General features: G+C 58.9%; 1 protein-coding gene across 2 annotated transcripts in view; it reads left to right on the plus strand.

Moving 5' to 3' along the window:
- The first annotated feature begins 1,992 nt into the window (after positions 1–1,992).
- NOTCH1 (notch receptor 1) overlaps positions 1,993–23,680 on the plus strand; it is a 43,205-nt gene continuing 21,517 nt past the window's right edge. For both annotated transcript variants that reach the window (XM_050907719.1, XM_050907720.1), the window contains exons 1-4: positions 1,993–2,050; positions 3,883–3,964; positions 21,677–21,939; positions 22,318–22,656. In XM_050907719.1, the coding sequence (XP_050763676.1) occupies positions 1,993–2,050; positions 3,883–3,964; positions 21,677–21,939; positions 22,318–22,656 (742 nt within the window). The remainder of the gene's footprint in view (positions 2,051–3,882; positions 3,965–21,676; positions 21,940–22,317; positions 22,657–23,680) is intronic.

Consider the following 23,680-nt stretch of genomic DNA (forward strand, 5'->3'; position numbering starts at 1 on the left):
CATCCAATGGCCTCCAACAGCCACAGCTCAGAGGGGCTCGGGGGGAGACCCAGGATGGGATTTAGGTGCCCCCGTCCCTGGGGCAGTTAGTACCCCAAGTTCTCTGTGATCCAAGCTTTCCCCCCGCCCCGCTCCGCTTTGCAGGCACCACAGCACAGCGCTGCAGTGGCAGACACCAGGCTGCCATGGCGTGACGCAGGGGACCGGTGTCGCAGTGAGCCTTGCTTGAGCAGGGTTGTCCCCCACAACCCCGTGAGGAAGCATCACTCATTAGCACCCTCACACAGGCTGTTTCTGGCGGCGGTGCTCTGTGGGTACAGCCGCTGAGCACCCCCCTGCAGGCACAGCTCTCAGGTGACACCGGCAAACAAACACGAGTTTAAGTGCTTAAGCCCGTCCTCGGGCTCAGGGCCCGGCTGGGTTTCACGTGGGACACCTCCATGCTCCCATCCCACAGGCTCTGGGGCAGCTCGGTGTGCCGGGCTTGACTTCAGCACAGTGACGGCTTGGGGCTGGAGCGGGGCACCAGGGACACAGGGATGAGGGCACGGGGACCCACAGGCAACGCTGCGCGCACGGGAAGCCTGCACACATCTGGGGGTTGTCGGGCTGCCTCCTGGGTTTGGCTTCCCTGCTTCTCCTAATTTATTTGTTTATTTGTTGATGTGGCGCATCGGGCTGGCCAAGGCTCTGCCTGCGAGTTCATTAGTTCACAGCACAAAACAAATAACATCCGACCCCAGCTCCACAGGTAGCTGCCTGCACGTATGGTGAAGGCGGGTAGGAAATGGCTCGGCATACCTGTGCGCACCTACGTGATGGTGCAGGTCAGAGGGTGAATCCCACCCCGTGCCCCCGAACGCACTCTGCGCCCAGTTCTCCTGTGACCCCCAGGGGATGCTCAGCCCAAGCCCTGGTCCCCTGGTGCAACCGGTCATTTACAACCGCCCCATTCCTGTGTGTCCTGGTAGTTTAGGTGCCCAGGGCCCCGGCACAGACACGCTGCAGGTCAGGCTGGGGGCCTGGGTCCTCCTGCGGCCCCTGAGCAGGTGCTGCAGGCCACAGGGGCTGTGTCTGCGGGGCTGTGCAGGGGCGGGGGGGGGGCTGCACGGGGGGGCTGTGCAGGGGCTGTACTGAAGTTGGTTAACGGGGCTGCACCAGGGCTGGGAGGGGGCTGTACTGGGGCTGCACTGGGACTATGGGGGGAACTGCACTGGAATTATGCAGGGTGTGCATGGGGGGGGCTGCACCACGGCTGGGGGGGGAGCGGGGCTGAACTGGAGGTGTCCGGGGCTGCACTGGGGATGTCCAGGGGCTGCATTGGGACTATGTGGGGGCTGCTTGGGGAGGGGGGGGGGGGTACATGGAGGTGTCCGGGTCTGTGCTGGGGCTCTGCAGTGGCTGCATGGGAGGGCTGTGCTGGAACTGCACTGGGGATAGGGGGCTGCCCTGCGGGGTTGTGGGGACTGCGTGGGGGGGCTGCACTGTGGGTGTCCGGGGCTGCCCGGGCGGGCTGCACCGGGCGTGTCCGGTGGCTGCATGGGGGGAACTGCACCGGGGGCGTCCGGTGGCTGCACGGGAAGAGTTGCACTGGGGTTGCCCGTGGGGGCTGCGCGGACTCCGCAGCCCCACTCCCGTCCCACGCAGGGACCCTCCGTGGCGGGAAGGGGGTTCCCAGCGGCGGCCCCCCGGGCTGGGCAGGGAGGAGCGTCCCGTGCCGTCCCATCCCGTGCCGTGCCGTGCCGTACCGTGGCGTCCCGCCCCGCACCGTCCCGCCCCCCCCCCCGCCCTCCCGCCCCGGCCCGGCCCGGCCCGCCGGGGCTGAGCAGCCGCGGGAGGCGCCGGCGCTCGGAGTCGCTGCGCTCGGCGCTGGGGCGCGGTGTGTCTGGGGCTCCCGGCGGGGCAGCGCGTACCGGTACCGGCTCGGCTCGGCTCGGCTCGGCCGAGGCCTCCGCGGATCTATGCGGCTGTGAGCGGCGGGAGCAGAGCGGGATGGAGCGGCTCCTGGCGCCCGGTCTCCTGGTCCTCCTGCTGCCCGCCCTGACGCGAGGTGAGGGCCGCCGCGACGGGCCCCGGACCGGCCGCCCCAGCGCCCGGCAGGAAGTTTGCCGAGAGCGGGGCCGGGCGCGGCGTGTGTCCCGGTCCCGGCCGGGCACGGCGGGGCACTGCGGGCACAGGAGCGCGGGGCCGTCGCGGGGGGGGGGGGTCCGGGACGCGGGGTCCCCGTGGGAACCGGGACTCGGTGCCGCGGGGTGCCTGGGGACCGGGCTCAGCTCTTGCGGGGGGACCGGAGCTCGGCGCCGCTGGGGCAACCGGGACCGGAACCGTGCAGGGAGCGGGGCTCAGCACCGCGGGGGGGGGGGGGGCCGGGGCTCGGTGCCCCGGAGGAGGTGGAGGGGGAACGGCGCTCGGGGCCGCCGGGAACCGGAGCTCGGTACCGAGGGGTGCCGCGGGGAACTGCGCTCGCTGCCGTCGGAGGGACCGGAGCTCGGTACCGCGGGCGGTCGGAGGGACCGGAGCTCGGTACCGCGGGCGGCCGGAGCAGGGCGCGGCGGGGAACCGGGGGAGCCGGAGCTCGGGACGGGCTCGGCCCGGCGGAGGGGCGCGCAGGGCGGCCGCGCTCCTGCTTGTTGTTCCGCGAGAGCTTTTGACCGTTTTGCAAATTTTTCTCGGTTTCCTGTTTCTTGAAAGTCAGCCGGGTCCCCCCCCCCCACACCCCCCCCACCCCCCGCCGGCGCCGGCCCCGGGGCGGGTCCGGGTGCTTCGCGGCAAAGCGCTGGGTGACCGTCGGGGGTGGCCGGTCGGAGCCGGGGAAAAGAGCCCTAAAAGTGGCCGGAGGTGCGGGGCGGAGCGGGGAGCAGCCCGCCCCGGGGGGCCGGGGCCCTGCGATTCCCCCGGAGCCCTGTGATGCCCCCGGAGCCCTGCGATGCTCCCCCTCCCACCCCACCCCGAGGCCGAGCGAGAAGCCTCCTCCAGAGCAGGAGTGTCCTGGGAGGATTTTGGGAAGGGAAGGCAGCAGGGCTGCCTTCACCCTGCTCTGCACCGGGGCAGCCCGGGCTGAGAGCCGTGCCTGGCATCCGGCCCCTCGGAGGCAAAGTTTGCAGAAAGTTGTGCCCGGCCAGAGTGGTCCCCAGCACCCCACGCCATCCCCTGGGGGACATGCGGGGCTGGGGACAGAGCCCCAAGCGCAGCGGGGTGTCCCCAAGGTGCGTGGGGCTCGGCAGCCGTCCGGGGGAGAAGTTTGGTTCTGGCGGCGGTGGTGCGAAGCTGTAGTTGCTCAATGTGAAACTGCTCTGGCTGCACACGCGTGTCACAGAACCAGTTACTGTGAAGAGCGAGTGGGACAGAGAAGGGGAAGAGCGAGCCGGGGTGGAAATCGGAAGCGATTCTGGTACTTTCAGCGAGTTGCTGTGGTAACTGTGCAGAATTTGGCTCTGAGGGCCAGACAATGAAACCTTTACTCATAGCAAGTTGTGACGGGCGACTCATTTCGTTACTGAGTTAATGGTAACTAATGGGCCCTCGGGCAGATGGTTTTTCCCAAATGGCATTTGTCACTCAAGGGCCTGGTCTGGGGTTTCTCTCTGTCAGTCCTCCTGCTGGAGGAGAAGGCAGAGCCTACCCTCAAGCCCACCCCGAGTTTATTTTTAGGTGAGCCTCTCAGCGCTGGGGCCACGTGGTCCCTGCCCACCTCCATCACCCTGCGGGTGGGGGCCGCCGGGTGCTGCAGCCCCCTTCTCTCCAGGCTGCGCAGGGGCAGGGCGTTCCGGGGGTCTCAACGAGCCTGTCCCCGGTCCGGGTGACGACAGGGGATGCAGCCCCCCCCCCCCCCGCTGCCACCCGGGACCTGCGCTGTGGCTAATGCTCTCCTTCTGTTTCCAGGTTTACGGTGCACGCAGCTTGCCGAATCCTGCCTCAACGGGGGCAAGTGTGAAACTTTTCTCAACGGAACGGAGGTGTGCCGGTAAGTATGGAGGAGCCAGAGGATTTTCATCTCCCCCGACCAAAGTATTGACATGCATGTTGACTTTGCTTTGAAGGCTCTGGATTTAATAGGGCAAGATGCGTTTTCTTTCCTTGAGTGGCAAGAATAACCTGCTTGTGTAGGAGTCGCCGCAAGTTTGGCAGGATCGGGCTTTGTTCCTAGCTGGGTGGAAAAACATGGGCAAAGGGCCATGTTTTGCTGGTGTTAACCTATGCAGACTGCCCTGCTGATGGAGCAGGAGGTAGGGCCAGCCTGCGGCGCTCGTTGGACCGTCGGGCAGGGAGGGAGGCTGTCTGTCTGTCTGTCTTCCACCTACTCCCTCCTGGCCCCGAAGCGTTGCCTTTCAGTCCCTTGCACCCTGGCAGTTTGTGGTGCGGTGTCCAGTAGATCTCCAGTAAATATTCAAGAGAGGTTTCATGGCGTGGCTCTGGCTGCTGGAGCTGCCCCATTGATGTCCATGGAGCTGCCCCATTGATGTCCGTGGGTCTGCAGGGCATCGCCTGGGGCAGGCGGGGGAGCAGGGCCACCTCCTCCTGCAGCCCTGCCGGTGCTGGTGCCAAGCTGCGGTCCAGCCCGGCGTTCCTGGCGGGACCCTGGCACTCGGGCAGGAGCTTTCTCCAAGCTGATTGTGGGGAAACGGATGTGTAAAGCGTTGGGACTCTTTGAAGGACCAACCGACCCACCGCAGCGATGGCCGATTCACTCCAGGCTCCCAGGGAACAATAACCAAGAGAAATGAATAAGACTCCAGCTCCCTTTTTAAAACTATTCCATAAAAGAAATGTGAATGGGCAAGGCTCTGTTTTCCGGCCAGATTTCCCCTCTGCCTGTTGAACGTTGCCTGAGCTGAGAGCAGGCGGGGAGACGTTCCCACCCACCCCAAATTTCCAAATAGGAAGTCCTCGGCGGAGGAACCTGAAGGCATTTCCAATCCCAACCTGTTGAATGGCAGTTTCCCTTGACAATGTGCGTTGCTTTTTGCAAATCCGCCTGGGTGCCGTTACTCTGCCCAGTAGCTGGGCACCTCCCGCCCCCTTCTCCAAGCTGAGCCCCCCAACCCTTTGGTGCAAATAAATCAGCAAATCAATCAGGCACATGAGCAATTTAATGGACAAAGGCTGGGTCCCTTTGTGAGCCACTAATGAATGCACGCCACTTTTTTTTGCACAGAAGCCCTTACCAACGCTTGACGCTCTAAATCTTGTTTTCTTTCATTCAAAGAGCGACAGCTGGGATTCGGTCGAAATTCGGCAGCTATTGTTAAGGGAGGCAGATTAATGCTGTGTGACTAATCATGTATGGCTTCCCAGAATGCCCAACCCTCCACCCCCTCCCCAACCTTACACCCCTCCTTTTCCTTGTGGTCATTCTTCCCTTTTTTTCTTAAGTCTCTGCAACTCCTGATTTACATTTCATGTGCAGATGGTGATGGAATCTAATTAGATCTGATGTGTGCGAGCTCTATTTGGAGGAGAAGCCTCCAAAGTAGGCTTGGGGTGGGATTTTTTAAGAGAAAAAGTTAACTTTAAAGACCTTCTTCATTGCTAGCTGTGAATAACCGCCTCTCTCTTGGCTGCAGATGCCGGGATGGCTTCGCGAGTGTGTGTGAGTTATTTTTGCAGGAAACCAAGGTGTGTGCTCTCAGTGTGTTAAAGTGCTTATCCCGTGCAGGGTACGCTCCATGGGCGATGGGGGCAGATATTAGAGGTACTGCCAGACTGGAGGAGGTGCAACTTTCCAAGGTATCTGATAGCAGCTTGCAAAATCCTGGTTTTTTACTTGTTTGAATATCTCTTTACGAGGAGTTTTGCTTCCAAGCTTCTTAAACAAAGCAGAGCCAAGAACACAGATACCAGACGCAGAAAAGCTTGGCACTGCCCTTTGGCGCCTGCGTGAAATGCACCATTTTGGCTGCTGGCCACATCTCCGCTCGGCCTGGCACTTAACAAAGTTTGGCCATAAAGCCCCATTGTGCTGCCCCCACAAATCCAATTAGAAAGTGGAGTGAAATAAATAGCGTACGAGGGAGACGCTACTCCAGCGGACGAGCGTCCCGGCGTTTGTGGCGGGAAAGAGCTAGTTGGGTTACGTGAAGACGACTCTGATAACTCCGAAGCCGAGTTATCAGCCCTGTTACGGAAAGGGAATCGCCAGTGCGAGACGAGGAGCTTTCTCTGCCTTTATTATTTTACAGTGCTAGTTTGTAAAACTCAGGGTGCCTTATCTTGCTTGTCCCTTTGCCAGGCAGTCCGGGGCATGCAGGGCTTTAATTGAATGGAGAGGACTGAGCATTTGATCGGCTGGAGGGCTCGCGACAGAAGCGGCCTAATTAAGCCGCCTTTCTGTCTTGGCAGGGGTAGCCGGGTCTTTCAGTGCTGGAAAAGCAGCAGCAGAGTTTCATGCATCTTGCACGGACCCCAGCTGAAGGCGCGGGGTGTTTCTGTCCCACGCATGGCACTTGCACCAGATCTGGAGCTTTAAAAGGTCTGGTCTGCAGGCAGTGGCTGCTGCAGTGTTTGACGTGTGGTTTCATGGCGCTGGGAAGCTGTGGCTTTCCAGAAAAGGCACTGGCCTTTGACTAAAGCATTTTCCCAGGCAAAATGAGAAGGTTTTCCAAAAGGTCGTTTTGACTTCTAGTGATAGCTCCTAATTAGACTGTTGGATAACCGTAGTTTTGACTGGCATCCCTGCAAATGAGTAGGGCTGATTTTAGATTGCTGTGCCATGTGACATTTATTCCCAGGACCTCCCTTGCTCCGCTAGTTAAAAGCAGATGGCATGAAAGAGGGCTGAGTTTCAAACCCCGCTCCACCAGCCTTTCACCATTAAAGTCAGAGGAGCTGCGTCTGGGTTGTCATACTCTTGCCCAGAGAAGCAAAAGAGACGGCAGAGGAAAAGAGTAAGTTAAATTAATCACTAGGCTTGCGCTGAAAAGGGGGAAAAGTCGGTTTGCTAAAGTACTTCCTCTGTTTATGAATCAGCGCAGCATTGTAGTTCAGCCGGGGCAATGGCTCCTGAGCTGGTGCCCGTTGCCGCCACCACCAGCTTCCATGGGCAGCGGGCCAGAAAGATTGGAAGAAACATTCAGAGGGGGACCGTAGCGGGAAGAAGTTATTATTTTAGCTCAAAACTCTTTCAGGAGACAACCAGGAAGACAGAGGAGTGATCTGAGCCCTGCAGCTCTCTGTGCCCTTCAAGTTATTCAACTGCTCAGTCATTGTTATCTCATTGTAAAGGGTGGAAGTTTCCTTCTGGTTTGATTTTTCTCATGTGCTTTAACCCAACGTTATTTCCATGAAATAATAACAAAGAAAAAATGCAGTGCTGGAGAGGAAGAGGGTGGAGTGTTGAACAATCAACCAGAGGAAGCTCTTAAAGAAGTAGACAAGCGGTGATTCAGCCATGTTGAGAACTCTTGATGGCTCTTTCGAGTCTGATCTCATTCTCGGAAAGAACAAGGTGGAAATGGGTAAGAGGGTAGATTAAAAATACAAAAGCGTCACCTGTTGCAGATTCCAGTGGCAGAGAAACTTAGCTGAGCAGCCCAGCTGGTGAGGTCACTGGGACAGCAGCGGGATTTTTTAGCTCTTTTCTAGAAGGATCTCTGTTTACATCTCTCCTCTCTGCAAGGCGTCTTGATGGTTATCAGTTGTCTCAGGTGGTCCCACTGACTCCTGCTAACTTGCCTTGGCATTTTATTGGTTGGGCTGAGGTTTTTTGCTTCGTTTTTCTCATGGCTTGGATACTTGTGATGGCCGGAGGGTTGTACTGCGTTTGGGCAGGGGCCAGCATGGGTCATGTTCAAGAGAATATATCCCAGTAGGTCCCTCAGCAGTATCTGCGGCATGGAGATGAGCAGGAGAGATGGAGTGACGCCTGCTGAGATGACTTTGCTCAGGGGCTCCCCAGGATGCAGAGGGGATGAGGTATTCGCAGTGGCCATCATCACCTGAGATCAGAGGGGCTATTCCCCGCCAGGTACTTGCGGCTGTTAAATGTGTGATCCCGTGGTGTGATGCTGTGCATGGGACTCTGCTCCGTGGACAGCTTCTGGAGGTCGCTCACTTCATCATATGGGGCACGTTTTATTCCACCAAAATCTCTTCCATCTCAACCACCTGACTCGCAGTCTTCCTACCTGCTGGAAGCCATGATACATCCATTTGTTCCAGCTGATACTGCATGCCCTGGTCTCACCTCCAAGGCTGTTACAGGTTATTGTATGTAGCATGAGGGAGACACGTATAAGTCATTGCAAGACCAAGCTATTCGCCAATTAAGGGCTTGGATAACATAATCAGGAGGCAGTTAGCAAGTTTTAAAATAACATTGTTTGGAAATTAACCTGCTCTTTCCAGGCCTGGAGGTGTGGTGACCCTCGTTTTGCTCGTGTTGGTAGGTGTCCCAAATGGTAACGGTGTGTGTACATGAGTGGAATGTGAAATTTATAGAGCATCAGTGTGTTTAACGAGGGAGTAGCCTCGGGGTGCAGTTACCGAGAGCTGGTAAGCTCTGGATCTGGATGGAGACTTCTCTGTGGTTAACGTGTCGCCAAACTCCAGGTGAAGGTTTTAGACCATGTATTGGGGCTGTGGAGTGGGAGAGCCTCTGGGATACAACTTAAACCCCCCTGAGAAAGCAGACCTGCAGTGGGGTCTCGGTTGAGTCCTGCCTCCATCCCAGGGGCCAAAAAGGTGGTCAGGGTCTGTCTGCTTCACTGCAGGTGCGTGGCTTTGTGTCCTGCTGCCGCCCGGGATGGGGCAGCACCACGGGGCACTTGGGCTGCTTGCTCATTGCTCCGCAGGCCGGTCTTGGGCTGACCTCCTGCAGCCCTTCGCTTTGGGGCCAGGGTTAGAAGGACCATCAGGCCGGAGAGGTGAAGGTTTGGGGTGATTCCAGATGCTTTCCGAATGATCTTTTCATCTCATTGCATGCCCTTGGCACGCAGCGCCGAGCCCCAGCACCTGGAAGTGGCTGTGCCAAAATCCTGCAGGTCCCTGAAGTTGCCCTGCTGCATGGTGCCCTCGTGAGCCTGGATTTGCTGCAGGGAAGAGGCATCCCAGCTTCCCCAGTCCATCCGTCCACAGAAGGGCTCCATCCTGCAGTGCCGGGCTCTGTGGGGTTGTCCTTGACAGGTATCGGCAGTGGTGGGTCAGTGTTACCACCATCCTGAGGACTGCCAGCCATGGGCATTGTGTTGGGCGCTCACCAGCCCAGGGCTGTGCTCACGCTTTCGTCTGGGGTAAAACTGCAGCTATTTGCATCGGCCAAAGATCTGGAATGAGCAGTAGAAATGCTACTCTGGTGTTGAGGGGGAGCATTGCATTTTTGTTTCTTGGGTATCTGAGCTCAAAGGCGTGCAGGAGCAGAGATGTGAGGGTCAGGGCTTTGGCACCGCTGGCGTCAGCAGGGTCTGATCAGGGGCGCGGAGCCGGGGCTCTGAAGGGCTTGGGAAGCTCCAGTTGTTAATAGTTAATAGTCTCTTTGCACATCTACTTAGTAGCACAACTCTCTTTGCATGTGATGTTGGGAAGTCTTTGCAGCACCCCACTAGGTCTTCGTGACACCAGACCATGGCAGCTCCCATCTGCCTGCTCGGAGAGCCCCAGGCCGATTAGAGACACCCACTTAGGGACACCCCAGTCTTTACTTTGACATCTGAGTCTTGCTGGTAGAGCAGCTCAGCGCTGCTTCCAGCTGGTCGTCTGGCCGAGGTGTGATGGTGCCCATTCAGTCTTGTGCGTCCTTGTCTGGACTCTGCCTTCCTCGGTGCTTGGCAGCACCTGGACCCGCTGCAGTGCCTCCGTCTACAGCTCTAGCACGTGTCTGGTGGATTGGGTCACCTTGTCTCACCTCCCTGCGTTGGCAAGTGCCCCACGGGCAGGGGTCTGCGGTATGGGACAGTGTTGGGGTTTCCACATACATCAAGTAAGGTCTGCTTGGTGCCTCAGTTTCCCTCCGTGTGCTGTTGCTTATCTGAACATCAAAACCTGTCTTGGTGCGAGGTGGAGCAGCATGACCTGCCAGGCTCATTCTGGCTCGTGGAGGTGAATTAGGTGATGGAGGTGCTCATTGGTAAATGCAGTGCTTGGTTCAAGAGGTGCAGCATCAGGACCACGACTAAAGCCCCTGTGAGGGGTTGGGGATGGAGGGGAGACGTTTGGCTGGGCCGTATGGGGAGCTCTGTCCCAGAATAGAATATTTTCAGTTGGAAGGGACCTACACTGATCATCTAGTCCAACTGATGGGGCAGCATCCTGCCCACCGCCCGACGCACAGCGGGGTTCATGCTGTGCTCACGGCCAGTGGTGTCCCACATCTGTGTCTGCAGAGGGCTGTTGGGAGCATGATGCCGGTGAGATGTGAGCAGTGTGCGCTCTGGGTGTGCTTCCCTCGCACAGCAGTAATTAATGTCTACTTTAAGCTTTCACCCGTCACGTCCTCCCCTTCCCCCACGGCAGTCTGGAGTTAATATTGGAAAAGTCAGTTAAACAGTTAATGTTTAGGCCCTGGTTATTAGGCTCTTGCACATTTCCAGCAAAGGGAGCGGAGTTGCATTTTAATGGGAAACTTTCATGCTCAGTCAAGTTACAAAAATTTATTTGTGCCGAAGTCATTTTCTTTTAACAAGTTTTCACCCTAATTCCCTTCCCCAAAATCTGAATTTAATGGTATTTATATGGGAAATGTATTTATTAAGTTTTAATGGTGCTATAACGTTGCCCTTATTTAATAGAAGGGGGCACGCTGCAGGCAAGCGGCCATGTGGTGGTGGGCTGGGAGGGCTGGGTGCCAGGAGAAGCACCGACGGCCACCGACGGGCTGGGGAGCCTGTTGCTTTGGGCTTGATCTAAAGGCAGTGTAGCTGAGAGTGGCAGTGGCAGGCTTTGCTTGGACCTCTGCAGGATCAGTCCCAGGCTGTTGCAAGGGCTGGGGCTGCAGGGCTGAGCCTTGCCTCCTGCTGCTGATTCCTCGTCATCCTCCTCCATGGCTCCTGGCATGATGTGACACAACTTGTGTCCACCAGGACTGTCCCCAAGAGGAGCAACCAAAGGAGGGTCTTCACTTTGTCAACTGCTCTGTCCCATGTCCCCGTGTCGAGAGAGCTGGTATCAGTAGGGCGATGGGGACCCCGAGGACCTTACACTCCCCGCTGGCATCCCTGCCTGGGGGGCTGAGTGTTTCTGAGAGTGCAGTGGTTTATTTTAAGATGGAAATTATCTGCTGTCGATGAGTAGCCATGGAGGAGAGCACGTCCCCAGCGCTCCCGCCCCGCCGGTGCATCCTTGCACGGGGGGATTTGAAAAAGACCCTCCCAAAGGTGCTCACGGCCCGTTAACCCATCGAATAGCTCCTCTCGGGGCAGGTAGAGGAATGTGGCTGTCGGCAGCGGGATGTACAGCGCTGCCAGCTCCTGCCCTTGCACCCGCTGCCTGTCGGCGGCCGGAGCCCTGCGCGCCGGCTTTGGGACCGGCTGGGAGAGTGACCCCGCAGGGGACCGGCCCGGGAGGAGGGGGGGGTCTCTCCCTGGCCCCCAGCCCCTATTAAAATGTTAGACACAGACCTCGAAGTCAAAAGGCAGGGCGACAGACGGCCCTTTCACAGGGCCTGCTGCTCCCCACAAAAGGGGGGTTTCCAGGGGAGGGGGGCAGGAATGCGGGCTGCGGCCGGAGGGCAGAGCCGCCACCATTGTCCCCGCTCCCTCGGCGAGGGCGTCATGTTGACACAGGGATTTCTGCCGGCAAAAGGTGTCGGAGGCAGAGTCTTCCCTCCCTCCCTCGCCGTTTCCTTGGTTAAACTCAGCAGCGACAGAAATCCCAGGCTTGGGGGGATACCCGTCTGCTTGGAAGTGCTTTACGTCCCTCACGCCATGGTTTCCAAGGGGGCGAGGTTTTTGTTGCTAATAACTATTTTTGGGAGCTTTGCTTTGCTTGCAAAGAGAAACCAGCAGCTTCATGGCTGTGAGGTTGGGGGGAGCTGGATCCATCGCTGTCTGGCCGTTGCCATCTTTGCCCACTCACCATCTCACCAAAACAGCCCCGGCGCGAATTGCTCTGGCTTTCGGTAGGGTTTGTGCCGCAGGGGCACCCCTGTGCTCTGCAAAACCCCCCTCTCCTCCTGTTTATAAATATCGGAGCTAAATATAGCTTGTTTAAACTCTTGGTGGCTGTTCAGATCCTAATCTCAGGTTTTATGTTCAGGATTAGAAGAGTGGGATGGTGGGGTCACGCGTGTCCCGGGTGGGAGTTTTCCATATTTGGCTCTCGGGCAGCACGGTGTTTAGCCAAAACTTGGTTTGAGGGGAAAAAGAAAAAAAAAAAAAAAAAAAAGAGTTCATCATCGCTTAGTGAGACGGTGACACCAGCACTGTGTGCGTGCCAGAGCTCCTGGGAGCAAGGCAGCATGAATTCGCCCTGCACAGGCAGCAAGTGTGGGCAGCGCTGTGTCCAGAGCGGGTGAAAATGGGCATTTACCCCAAAAGGGATGGGGAAGGGAGAGTGGCCTCGGGCACCAGCAGTGCTGGGCTGGCGGGTGGCCTGGGGAGGTGGAAATTCCTCATCTCCCCTAAATTCCAACTTTTCCTTCTGCTGGCTTAAAGAATAAAACATTTTTAAAGGGAAGATGTCTACAACTGAAAAATCAAAACAGGGAGCAGTTGCAGCGGGTGCTCTCGAATGCCACAGCTGCTGGGCAGCACCACGGAGGACAAGAAGAGCCGGGTAACTTAACGGTGTCTAACAGGCACACCAGTCACCAGTGTGGGCACTTGCTGAGGACCTGCCCCAGGACACTCGCCCCTGCCCTGCGGGTGGGCGGTGGGACCATTTGCCGGCCTCAGCCCAGGTTGTATTCCCTGAGGATCCTCTGCTGGAAGCACAGCCTTCATGGTCGCCCCATAAATAGGCTCCTCCAAGAGAAGGAGCAGGGACCGAGATGAGCGGGGAGAGCAGAGCTCAGCGCAGGGCAGCCTGCTCCCACAAACAATGGGGCTGTGCGGATTTACACCAGCAGAGGATATAAAAAACATCAACTGGGGAAAAAAATGTATTTCATAGCAGCCATTGTTGAGGGTGGGAATGAGGCGAGTTTTGTCTTGGTCTCTTCCTTCGACATCTTTCATGTTTATTGTGAATGAAGCTCCATTGAAAGGCAGCTCCTTCCCAGGTAGCCGGTTACCACCGGGTGAATAGCCTGGCCACTTTGCTTAGTAATGGGATTATATTGTTTTTCATTACAATGGGAACTTTGATTCCCAAACTGTCCTGACTAATATCTGCTTAAGAAACAAAGCCTTTTTTTTTTTTTTTCCCCCTCTCTCCCCTTCACACTGGTAGGAGGAACAGGGCTCTAGCACGTTTTTCCCCACTCCTGTCCTTGAGTCTATCCAGCTTTGGGAATTCCTTTAGTTTCTCTCCAGATGAAAGTCTGGGTCTTAAAATCTCAATTAGATGGCTTGGGCTAGGTCAAAAATGAAATGGAACAAAAAAAACACATCAAAGACTTCGGATTGCAGTTTGCTTTTTTTAATTAAACAAGACTGGAGATCTGCTCTTGCTTTATTAACCTGATGTCACTCGAAGTAACCTGCTGCTTTGCCAACCACCCTCCCTGTGTGAAACTCTGTTTTTTTCCCAGGCTGGTGTCCCAGAGTGTTTAATAAAGCAGGGCCTGGATGGGACTTCATAAAAAACCACTGGTTTGGTCTAGCGCTGGTTTTCGGTGCTGGGAGCCGCGTCGCGGCTGCCGGCGGTGTTTGTGGAGCCATGCCGGTGCCAGGGGAGCGCAGCAGGGCCGGCAGGAGCTTTGGGGCGCATCGCCCGGTCGGGATGCCCCACGTGGGTGAGGGGGAGCTGGACAGCTCTGCCTTCTCTGCCTTGGCTCTCCTGGGAGCCATGGCGAAGCCTTTGGTTTCTTAACGGATGCGTGTGCCAGAAACCACAGAGCGAAGCTGCAGGTGAGGTGCGGTGAGCCCGGCCGTGCCCGCTGCCGGGAGGGGGCTCAAGCGGCCCCTGCCAGCCCGTGGCTGCCAGGGCAGGAGGAAGCATCCACGGCCCCACGTGTCCCAGGGAAGCATCCAAAAGTGTTCCTCATCTTCCTTCTGCTGGCTCCGGGGGTACTGTGCTACTTTGAGCAGGGTGGTGATGCCACGGCAGGAGCTGAGCAGGAGATGGGACCAGAGCACAGGGTGCTGAGCTCTGCTTTCCCAGCGGGACCGTTTTCCAGGCCTGTCTGCCTTCCCCTGGCTCTGGAGTGTGCTCCTGTGCTCAGCGGGGTGTTTCCGAGGCAGGCTGACGCCGCTGGGAAGCCATCCCATAGACGGTCGTACGCACCTGCGGTCCCCAATGATGCTCTGTGCAGGAACACAGGAGGGGCTCGTGGGGAGGCAATGGAATAAGGATGAATGGAATAAGACGGAATGGGAAGAGGGAGTAAGAAGCAGATCTCTTAGTGACACGGAGACATATCCCGAGCACCGGCCCTTTCTGTGGTCAGATTGGAGCTGGGGGAGATCAGGGTCCCCTGGGCTGGCACGGAGCAAAAGTGTCTTAGGGGGAAGGGTGTAACTTCAGGAGAAAGCTGGGGTGTTGCTTCCAGGCTGTGCCAGCCGGGAAGCCACTGGCACAACTGGAAAAGTGACTCTTGTGCGTGGATGCCTGATGGAAAGCAAGCTTAACGCCCAGGGTCTGCAGCTGCTGGGGTTGCGCAGGGGAAGGTGTGACAGCAGGCAGTTGTGGTTCCCGTTCGTAAGCCCAAGGATGACGGTTGTCCCAGGAGGTGTGGGGACGATGGGGTAGGGTCGTGTCACCGCTCTGTGGCTGGGAGTAGCGTGTAGTGGCTGTGGTCCTGTGTGCAGCTAAGGGAGACTCTTCTGCTGGTTATTTCTCCTTCCCTCAGCTGTTGCCAGCAAACACGTGAAATCTGAGTGTCCTGCTCACGTTTGGCCACTTGCTTTGCTCCGCAGGGTCCAGACCACGCTGGCACAGGCGTCCGCTCGGTCACGCAGTGCATTTGCTGGTGCAGAGAGCTCTGTGGGTGTGATGGTCCCTCAGTGGGGACCCTCTGCACCACGCAAGGTGACGGTCGTGGTTTCTGAACCCCCTCTGTGCTGGGGTGGCTCTGCCAGGGGCTCTGGGGCGCAGGGAGGGCAGCTCGTCTAGGATGGCTGCTCCGAGGCACGGGTACCACGGAGCAGAAAGCGGCATTGCCCGCAGCCCAGCCTGCGCCTGGGGACGGGTGTCGGGGTGGGGGCTGCTCGCCCTGGCGGGGGAGACCCTGCACCCAGCGCCTGGGTTTGCTGCAGCCCCAGAGGTAGTGGGGACTCTCCTGGCCCCATTAGTCTCAAGTACCCCCAAAATGGGGCTTGAGTAAAGACCTCAGCCTCCCCTCCTTGGCTTTCCCACGGTGCTCATACCTTGGGGAAAACAACCGCAGCCGTTTATGCTTCCAGCAGATGAGGGTGAGGAAGAGGTTATGTGATAGCAGCGCAGATAAGAGGCAGCCTGGACGCGGGGCCAGTGGCCGGGATGGGGCTGCCTGCCAGCCCCCCTGTCCCCTCCCGCAGTGTGGGGCTGCCCCCTGGCCCTGCCCCTCCATGGGATGGGGATGGGGGATAGCCCCTGTGTGTCCGGTGGCTGTGCTCCAGCTTACACTTGGTTTTCATTTTGCTTGTTGGTTTATTTTTTGCGTTTTAAGCCCGAGGTGGGTTCTACCTCCAGCCCGTCCACTTGAGAGGATGCCCTGGGGCTGGGCAGGAGAGCAGTGGGTGATGTGAGCGTGGCCGTTCTCAGCTGCAGGGCGATGCAGGCTGAGCCTCTGCTGAGCCCCCTGCATCCAGGGCATCCCCCATGCACCTAGCACCTCTGAAACACCCCCCCGGCCCCCGGGCTGCGCTTGTGCAGGGCTGACGCATCCCAAATTTGAACAAAGCCCCCGTGCCACCATGCGGGAGCTGTGCCGGGGTGGGGTGGGCTGCGGGAGCGCCTGGGTGTCATCTGTGCTGGCCGTGGCAGATGGCAGCTTAGCGCAGAAAGGAAAACATTAGTCTTGGGTCAGAGGTCGCAGAAACATCTGCCTCGGGATGCTTTCAGTGCCCGCATTGCTGCGGAGGGACAAAACCTGTTGCTGGTGGGTTGGAGGAAAAGCCTTGCACGCTGCAAGTGGGGAGGGAGCGAACAAAGGGCCGGTGGCGCGCGCGGAGCCGCACGCACGGAGCACCCGGCACAGGGGCCGTGGGCTGGCGGGGGGCCGGGATGGGCACCCTAAGTCTGCCGGTGCTGCTTGTGGGGCGAGGGGGTGCTGGAAGCTGCGGCGCCTGGGCAAGCACGTGTGTAGTTGAAAGCTGGGGCAGCGGCGTGGCAGCAGGCAGCAGAACTTGTTGGCGCTCTAATATTTCTGCGGCTCATTCATGCTTTTTCATTATATGATCTGCCGAGCTTTTCTGGAGCCTTGCTGAAATAACTGCAGCGTTGGGCCCTTGTTTGTAACTCATTAAGGATGTGCAGCAGACACAACAAATGCACGTGCCCACGCTGAGCAGATACAGATTTGGCCTGGGCTCGGTGCTGGGAGCCAGGTGGGAATTCGGGGCCGCTGTTCCCATTCCCAGGCCATCCCCCGGGACTTGCTGTCTGACCTTGGACAAGACCTTCTCCATCACCCTTCACATTGCCCGTGAATCATGCCGGAGATTTATGGGTCGGGAGCGCGGTGCATTATTAATTGCGCCTCCCCCCTCACAGCAGTTTGCGCTCTGGGCGCGGGTGCTCGCTCGGGGCCGGCGTGGAGGGGGAAGACGTGTCGCAGCCCAGTGTCGTGGGAATCCAGCCCCAAGCCTCTGCCTGACCCCCTGAAACAAAAAGCCACTGGGATGGGCGGCAGCCCCAGACGCTTGGGGGGTGTAAATCAGTGTGTTCGCACCTGCAAGGAGCACATGCAGCATCCCCATCCGCAGGGATGGGGACCAGCTGCTGCATCGCTGTGCCCTGTCCTGCCTGGTGCTTCGGTGACAGCCCTGGTCCCTTGGTTAAGTCATGTAGAAAATATCCTAGAAGTGAAGAGTTGTGAGACTGTCTGCCCTGACTTGCTCCTTGTGCTGGCACGGTGCTGGGAAAGGGAGCATCATGCATTGGAGCAGGGCTCGGCCATTACCGGGGTTGGAATGCTGTCACCCTCCGTCACCGTCTAAAACGGCAGGATGGGTCGCGGCTGAAGCGTTTGATGCCTCTTCAGCAGGTTAATGAGTCAATGGAAACGTTTCTCAGCTGCGTGCTCAGGGGAGGGAGAGACATTGGTATTTTTAGCCGTTCCTGCCTGGGTCGGGAACGGGGCGTGCGTCACGCGTGGGACTGGGAGCATGGCCATGCTGGCCTCTCTGGGCATTTCATGGAGGTTCCTCAGGACCCCGGGGAGCTCGGCTGCCTTTCACCGCCTCGACGCTGGTTTCTAATGGCCTTTCTGAGCTGTTTTGATCCTGGAGCACCCGCCCTGTCCTCTGCCAACACATATATCTATAATTAAAGCATAGCTTTAATGTCTCTTATGCTAATTTCCATAAGCTGCTTGGGTTTTGGTTTGGGTAGCCCTCGCTTGGGAAATGCCAAAGGAAAAACCACAGGGTGATCTTCACCTGGCTGAGCCTGCGGGAATGTCGCATCCTCCACGTCTGCTCACCTGGGAGCCCTGACGCCACCACCCGCCGGTATGTTTTTTACAGAAAATAAAGCTTAGCTCCCTGGGCTGAACTTTAGGAGAGGTTTTTAGCCCCTGGAGAAGTAGGTGGATGCATGATGAGGTTGCAGCACGGCTGGGAGCTGAACCTGGCTCTGCTGAATCCAGCCTTTCCAGACCTGGGAGAGCTGAAAAATAACTATGTCTTGGGCTGGCCTTGTTCTTCATGTGGTTTTTGATCTCTTGCTTTGCATGCGAGGCTTGTCTCTAGGCTTTCCTCTGCAGCCGGGACTTTCTAAAGCCGTTGCGGTCGTTGGGCTTTTAAATGCAGCTTCAGAGTCTCTGGCTGTGAGTGAGCTCCGGGACCTGCGCGGGGAGGAAACAGCGAAGTTCATCCCATGGCTTCAGTCTGCAGCCATGCTCTTCCCTGCCTCGTGTCAGACTTGCTGTTGCAAACGTGGGCAGGAATAGCATCGTTTCTGTGCAGAAGTGTCTACAGATGATGCAGGAGTGGTGTCGAAGCTGCCGGGTGCAAGGCTGCCCATGGGCATGTCCCGGGCACTGCTGTGTTCACCATCGTGATAGTGATATCCCTGCCATCAGAGACCTTTTGCTCTGAAACCTTGAAAAGAAACTGAGATGACTTAGAAACTGTGGAAGAAATTTGAGAGGGCTCCCTGAGCTGGGAGCTGGTGCAGCACGTGCAATGGGTATGCGAGGGCTGTCCCCATCCGTGCCACCATTGTTGTTGTGATTCGGGAATCACCAGGCATCCACAGTGGGTCTGTGCTGCACAGCCCCGCTCTGCGCGATGCAGACTCCTCCGTGGGTTATAGTAGTGACTACCAGATTTTAAGGGTGCCTGTGTTGTGTTGCTTTTTTTCTGAAGAGTTGCTTCACCAGCACTTCTCAGTGGCTGGAAATACTCCCCTTGCAGGGAGGAGAAATGCGATGCATGAGCGTACCCCGGTTCCGCCTGCCAACGTGTGCCCATCGCTCAGCTCAGCCCCTCCTGGCCAGGGCAGACCTGTGCCAAGCCCTTCCCTGGCGCCTGCCGCACCTTCCTCACTTCTTGAGCTGATTGTGTCCATAAACCAGCTCTTAAAACAAACAAATAGAAAGCCGTTTTAAAAAAAATCTGCAAACTCCATGGAACTTGAGGGGTTCCCTGAAGCAAAAGCCTGGAAAGCACCTGGGCAGCCCAGCTGGGCACGGAGCAGCCCCCAGCCCGGGCACTGCCAGCGGCCCCAACCCTCCTGTGCCTTCAGGCAGGGGCTCCCCTGCCCCCCAGGGGAGTTCCTCCAATCGCTAATTAACCTCCTGACTAATAACCATGCCCAGGCTCGGGCTGGGCTCTGCTCCGGTTTCCCATCCATGAGCTCAAACCACCACTTGCTTGCACTGAAATTGGAAACGATCCGAAAACTAATTGGGTGGGAGGGCTTTCAGCTCCGCACCCTTCTCCCCGGCCTCATTTAAGCCCCGCGTGGCGCAGGAACCCCAATCCCAGCGATAGTCCCACCGGCCGCCCGGCTCGGCCCAGGATGCAGAGCATCGCCTCCCGGTCCCAGCTGCCGACGGCGGCACCGCTGCGAGCCAAAGCCCGCGCCGTGGCGGTTCCCGCGCACTCGGTGGTTCCCGCGCTGCCCCCGGGGCTCTTTGTCCACCATCAATTTATTTATTTTTTTTTTTCTTCTTCTTCTTCCCCCACCCCACCACCTTTTTCTCCCATTGGAGAATCTCGTGACGCTTCCCTGTCCGCCAGCCGCCGTGAGAGCCCAGAGGATTGTTTTAAGAAAAAAAGCGTGTGTGGTGCGGGGAGGCGGGGGAGAGCGGTGCTTTTAACAGATGACTGCACACTTGAGCGGTTTGCCGGCGGCGTGCCTGCGCCGGCCGCCGGGCCCCGCACAATGGCCCCTCTCAGGCGGCCGCGGCCCCAGCCCTCACATTCCCCCGCACGGGGCCGCGGCGCAGCCACCCAGAAGCGCCGTCACCCCGCGGCCGCGGCGCCCCGGGCTCGGAGCCGCCGGCGAGCCGGGCATCGGCCATGGGCGCCGGCAGCTGCTCTGCCTCATTAGGATGCACACCTGCTCCCCGCCGCCCTTTGTGTGCCGAGCAGATGCCCTGATTTATTATTATACACATTTTCTTTTTCATTTGGCCTGGATAATGCCGTCTCATTAACTCAAAATGTCTCCGAATCCTGACAAATTCTCACACAATCCCCAACAATGAAATCAGAATTGGGTTAAAAAAAAAAAAAAAAAAGTAGGAGAAGAGGAGAGGGGGAGTGGGGCCGAAACGTGGTCCTGCTGCCGGCATGGCGCGGCAAAGCACGGCGGCTCCGGGTTGGGGCTAGCTGAGGGTGGGGGTTTGCTGGCTGTGCTTCACCAGAGGAGCCCCATGTTCTTGTTTTGGGGTTTGCAGGATGGTGGGGTTTGCAGGTGAGTGCTCTGCTCTGCGGCTGTGGGGCTGCTGCATTCCCCGGGACCCTCCCTGCTCAGCCCAGGGGGGCTGCCAGCCGCGGGAGCCTTGGAGGCCATGCACGAGGCTCAGGGACGCAAGGTCCCACCAGCTTGGGTGGCGACGGGTACAAGCGCATGGTGGGTGCTCTGAGCCCTGACCTGCCAAAGCACAGCGGGGACCACAGTCCCCCAGTGCCCGGGTGCTGTTGTCTTCCCCGGCCATCACCTCCAGCGGTGGTTGCCTTACCCCGAGCTCGCGGCAATGTGTGCAACCGCCCCCAGATTTATTTCTGCTCTCAAGGCCTCTGACAGCAGCCGGCAGCCCAGCACGAGCTGAGCGCAGCATGCCCTGCTCTGCTGCGGTGGCATTGCCATTGCGGTGTGAGACAGCAGCATGCCGGCGTCGTCTCGCTCCTCCCATGCCCTACTCACGACGGCTGCTCGGCGCAGCCCAGCCAGGGCAGAAAATCCCCCTTTGGAAGTGGTGTAATGTGAGCAGAGCTGGTTGGGGACAAAACGCGTGGCATCTCATGTTGCAGACTCAATACAAGAGATGCCGTGCAGGAGAGTTTGCGCTGGGGAGGTGCTGAAGGGCCTCGTCCCCGGGGTCTTCTTTTGATGTCAGGTGCCCTCGGTCTCTCTGGGCACAGCTTTGCTCCGTCCTCCCTTTCCCGGGGGGCAGCTCCCCCCTCTGCGGGGTCCTTTGCCGGCCCCGCATCCTGCCCAGCCTCGCTGGGACGGCCGGTGGGATTTGCCCTTGCAGCACGTCCCTGTCGCCTGCCCTGGTCCTGCAGCAGGCAGTTGCTCCAGTCATGTCGGCCAACGGTGACAGATGGTTGAGCCGGTGGCCGCATCAGGGGGCCTTTTCTCAGGGCCCCCACACAGGGGGACATGGCAGCCGGGGCCACTCGTCCCTCCTTGCGCAGGGTTTGTCTTTGGGGAGGATCTCAGCTGGCTGCGAGGAGCAGGAACGTGTCCCACCTGCTACCAGCCAAAGCTGAGCCTGTGTTTGATCATGTCCGAGTGATTTCTTAGAATGGAGGGAGGATAAAAATCGCCCTGGTGGTGCAGGGACCCTGGTGCAGGCAGGGACAGGCAGGGGTGCAGGGCTATCCCTGTGCTGCTTGGCCGCACGTGCCACTGCGGGGTTTCCTCTCTCTCGGGGTCTGTAGGTGCCCTGGGTTGGGTGCAGGTATGGGGGTGCCCCTCCTGGTTCCACCACGTCCCCCCTCGTGCCTTGGTTTCCTCTTCAGTGAGGGGGGTGCAAAAAAAACCACATTGCGATGAGAAGCAGGACGTCAGCGCTGGAGGCTGCGGTTTTGCAAGTCGGTGCAGGCCCCTCGATGGGGGCCGCCTTTGTTCCCAGTGCCTCTTTCATCTTCCTCTTCTCAGTGCAGCGCGGCCAGGGCAGAGCCTTGCAATTACCAAACCCGATGTGCCGGGATGCGGTGCGAGGTTGGGCCCGGGGAGGTGTTCCCGGAGCCGGTCCCTGGGGCGTCTGGGTGTCCCCCAGCCCCTCGGGGCCAATCCCGCTGATGGCGCGTCTCGCCCCTGCCAGGTGTAGCAGTGCCTACGTGGGCGAGCGGTGCCAGCTGCCCAACCCCTGCCTGAGCTCCCCCTGCAAGAACGCCGGCACCTGCACCCCCGTGGTGCGCGGCAGCACTGTGGACTACACCTGCGCCTGCCGCCTGGGCTTCACCGACGAGCTCTGCCTGACGCCCCGCGACAACGTGTGCTTCAGCAACCCCTGCCGCAACGGGGGTACCTGCGACCTGCTGACGCTCAGCGAGTACAAGTGCCGCTGCCCGCCGGGGTGGTCAGGTGAGGCGGTGCCACCGCGCGGCGTGGGGACACGGTGACCCAGCCTGGGGGGAGAGGGACAGCCTGTGACAGGGGTTGCTCCTGGAAAATCCCCATGGATGGAGAAGGGTGCTGCCTCTGATTTCGGCTTTCTCCAGCGCTGGGGGAAAGGTGGAGGGGCGGTCTGCAAACCCGAGTCAGGGTCTGGGAGGGTCCCTGGCTGGGTGAGCCATAAGCCTGCACGGGTGAGGGTTTTAGGAGGGCAGAGGTGGGGGGAATTAGTTGCAACCCCCATGAACGCAGTCCCAGAGCTGGGTCTGCACCCCAGCGCAAAGATCGCTCCCACCAAGAGCCTGAGCTGCAGTTTGCATCCTCATCCTCCCTCCCTGCACTCCCCAGGCAAAACCTGCCAGCAGGCCGACCCCTGTGCCTCCAACCCCTGCGCCAATGGAGGCCAGTGCGTCCCCTTCGAAGCCCACTACATCTGCCGGTGCACCGCCGGCTTCCATGGGGCCAACTGCAAGCAGGACGTGAACGAGTGCAACATCTCGCCGCCCATCTGCAAGAACGGCGGGAGCTGCACCAACGAGGTGGGCACCTACCAGTGCTCCTGCAAGCCGGCGTACACCGGGCAGAACTGCGAGCACCTCTACGTGCCCTGCAACCCCTCGCCCTGCCAGAACGGGGGGACGTGCCGCCAGATCGGAGACACCACCTACGACTGCACGTGCCTGCCAGGTAAGGGCTGCCTCCGAGGGGGAGGATGGGGATAGGGGAACCCCTTGCAGCCCCTTTGCCACCCCTGAACAAGCAGTGCCCGATCTTCCCCCGAGTTATGGCTCTGGGAGGGACAAAAACGAGGGGCTGTGGGCTCGCTGTGCCGCATGTGTTTGGGAAGACGTTGGGCAGCAATGCCTGAAGAGGAGAGGTCATCTGGGGGCTTTTTACACTTGGTGATTCACCAAAATAGCTCTTCCAAAACAACTGTTTCAGCAGAGGCCCTTGTGCGGATGCTCATATTCCAGAATAAGAGTGCCTTTTTCCGCTTTAGCTTAATCCACTTCCAGAATGGAATAATTAGCCCGGAATAGCTATTTTGGAAAGTTTCCGAGTGCAAACAGAGTTGGGGAAGGGAGACCCTCTCTGTGCTCGCTGCTGCTCCCTCTGGCAAGCACCGGAGCAGCCCAGCCGAATTACAGCCTCTGAAACGAAGGGCTCTTGCAGGAGGGGGCCCTGCGGGGGCTGTCCCGGGACTTCAGCACCCTATAGAGGAGCTCAGCACCCTGCAAGGGAGCTTGGCACCCTGCGTGCCGGAGGAAAAAAAAAAAACAGCTGAGAAGGGGCCCCCTGACCCCAGCAAGCCCTTTCGCTTCTGCCCTCGGGCAGCGGTCTGCAGTGCGGTTGGGGCAGGGAGCGGAAGGGGCTGAGCACAGTCCCACGCTCCTCCCGTCCCCACGCCGGCTGGAGAAATGAAACAGTGGAGTTTTCTGGTGGCGGGCGGCCGGCACAGCCCAGAGCCATGCTGCCGCCCGGTGCAGCCCCACGCTCAGACCAGGCTGTGTTTGCCGGCGGGCAACTGCCATTTCTCACCCGAGCCAGCCACGCTGGCTGGCTGCGGCAGACGCGGAGGGGACGCATCCGCCCTCTCCCTTGGAAGGAAGCTGTGGGCAGTGCTAAACTGCATGAGAAGTCTCTCGTGGGATTGCTTTGATCTCCTCTGGTCGCCCGTAGCCCCGCAGTGTCTGGGGCAGGATGAGGGGTA

This window comes from Gymnogyps californianus, chromosome 18 (genome assembly GCF_018139145.2).
Source record: "Gymnogyps californianus isolate 813 chromosome 18, ASM1813914v2, whole genome shotgun sequence".
NCBI lineage: Eukaryota > Metazoa > Chordata > Aves > Accipitriformes > Cathartidae > Gymnogyps > Gymnogyps californianus.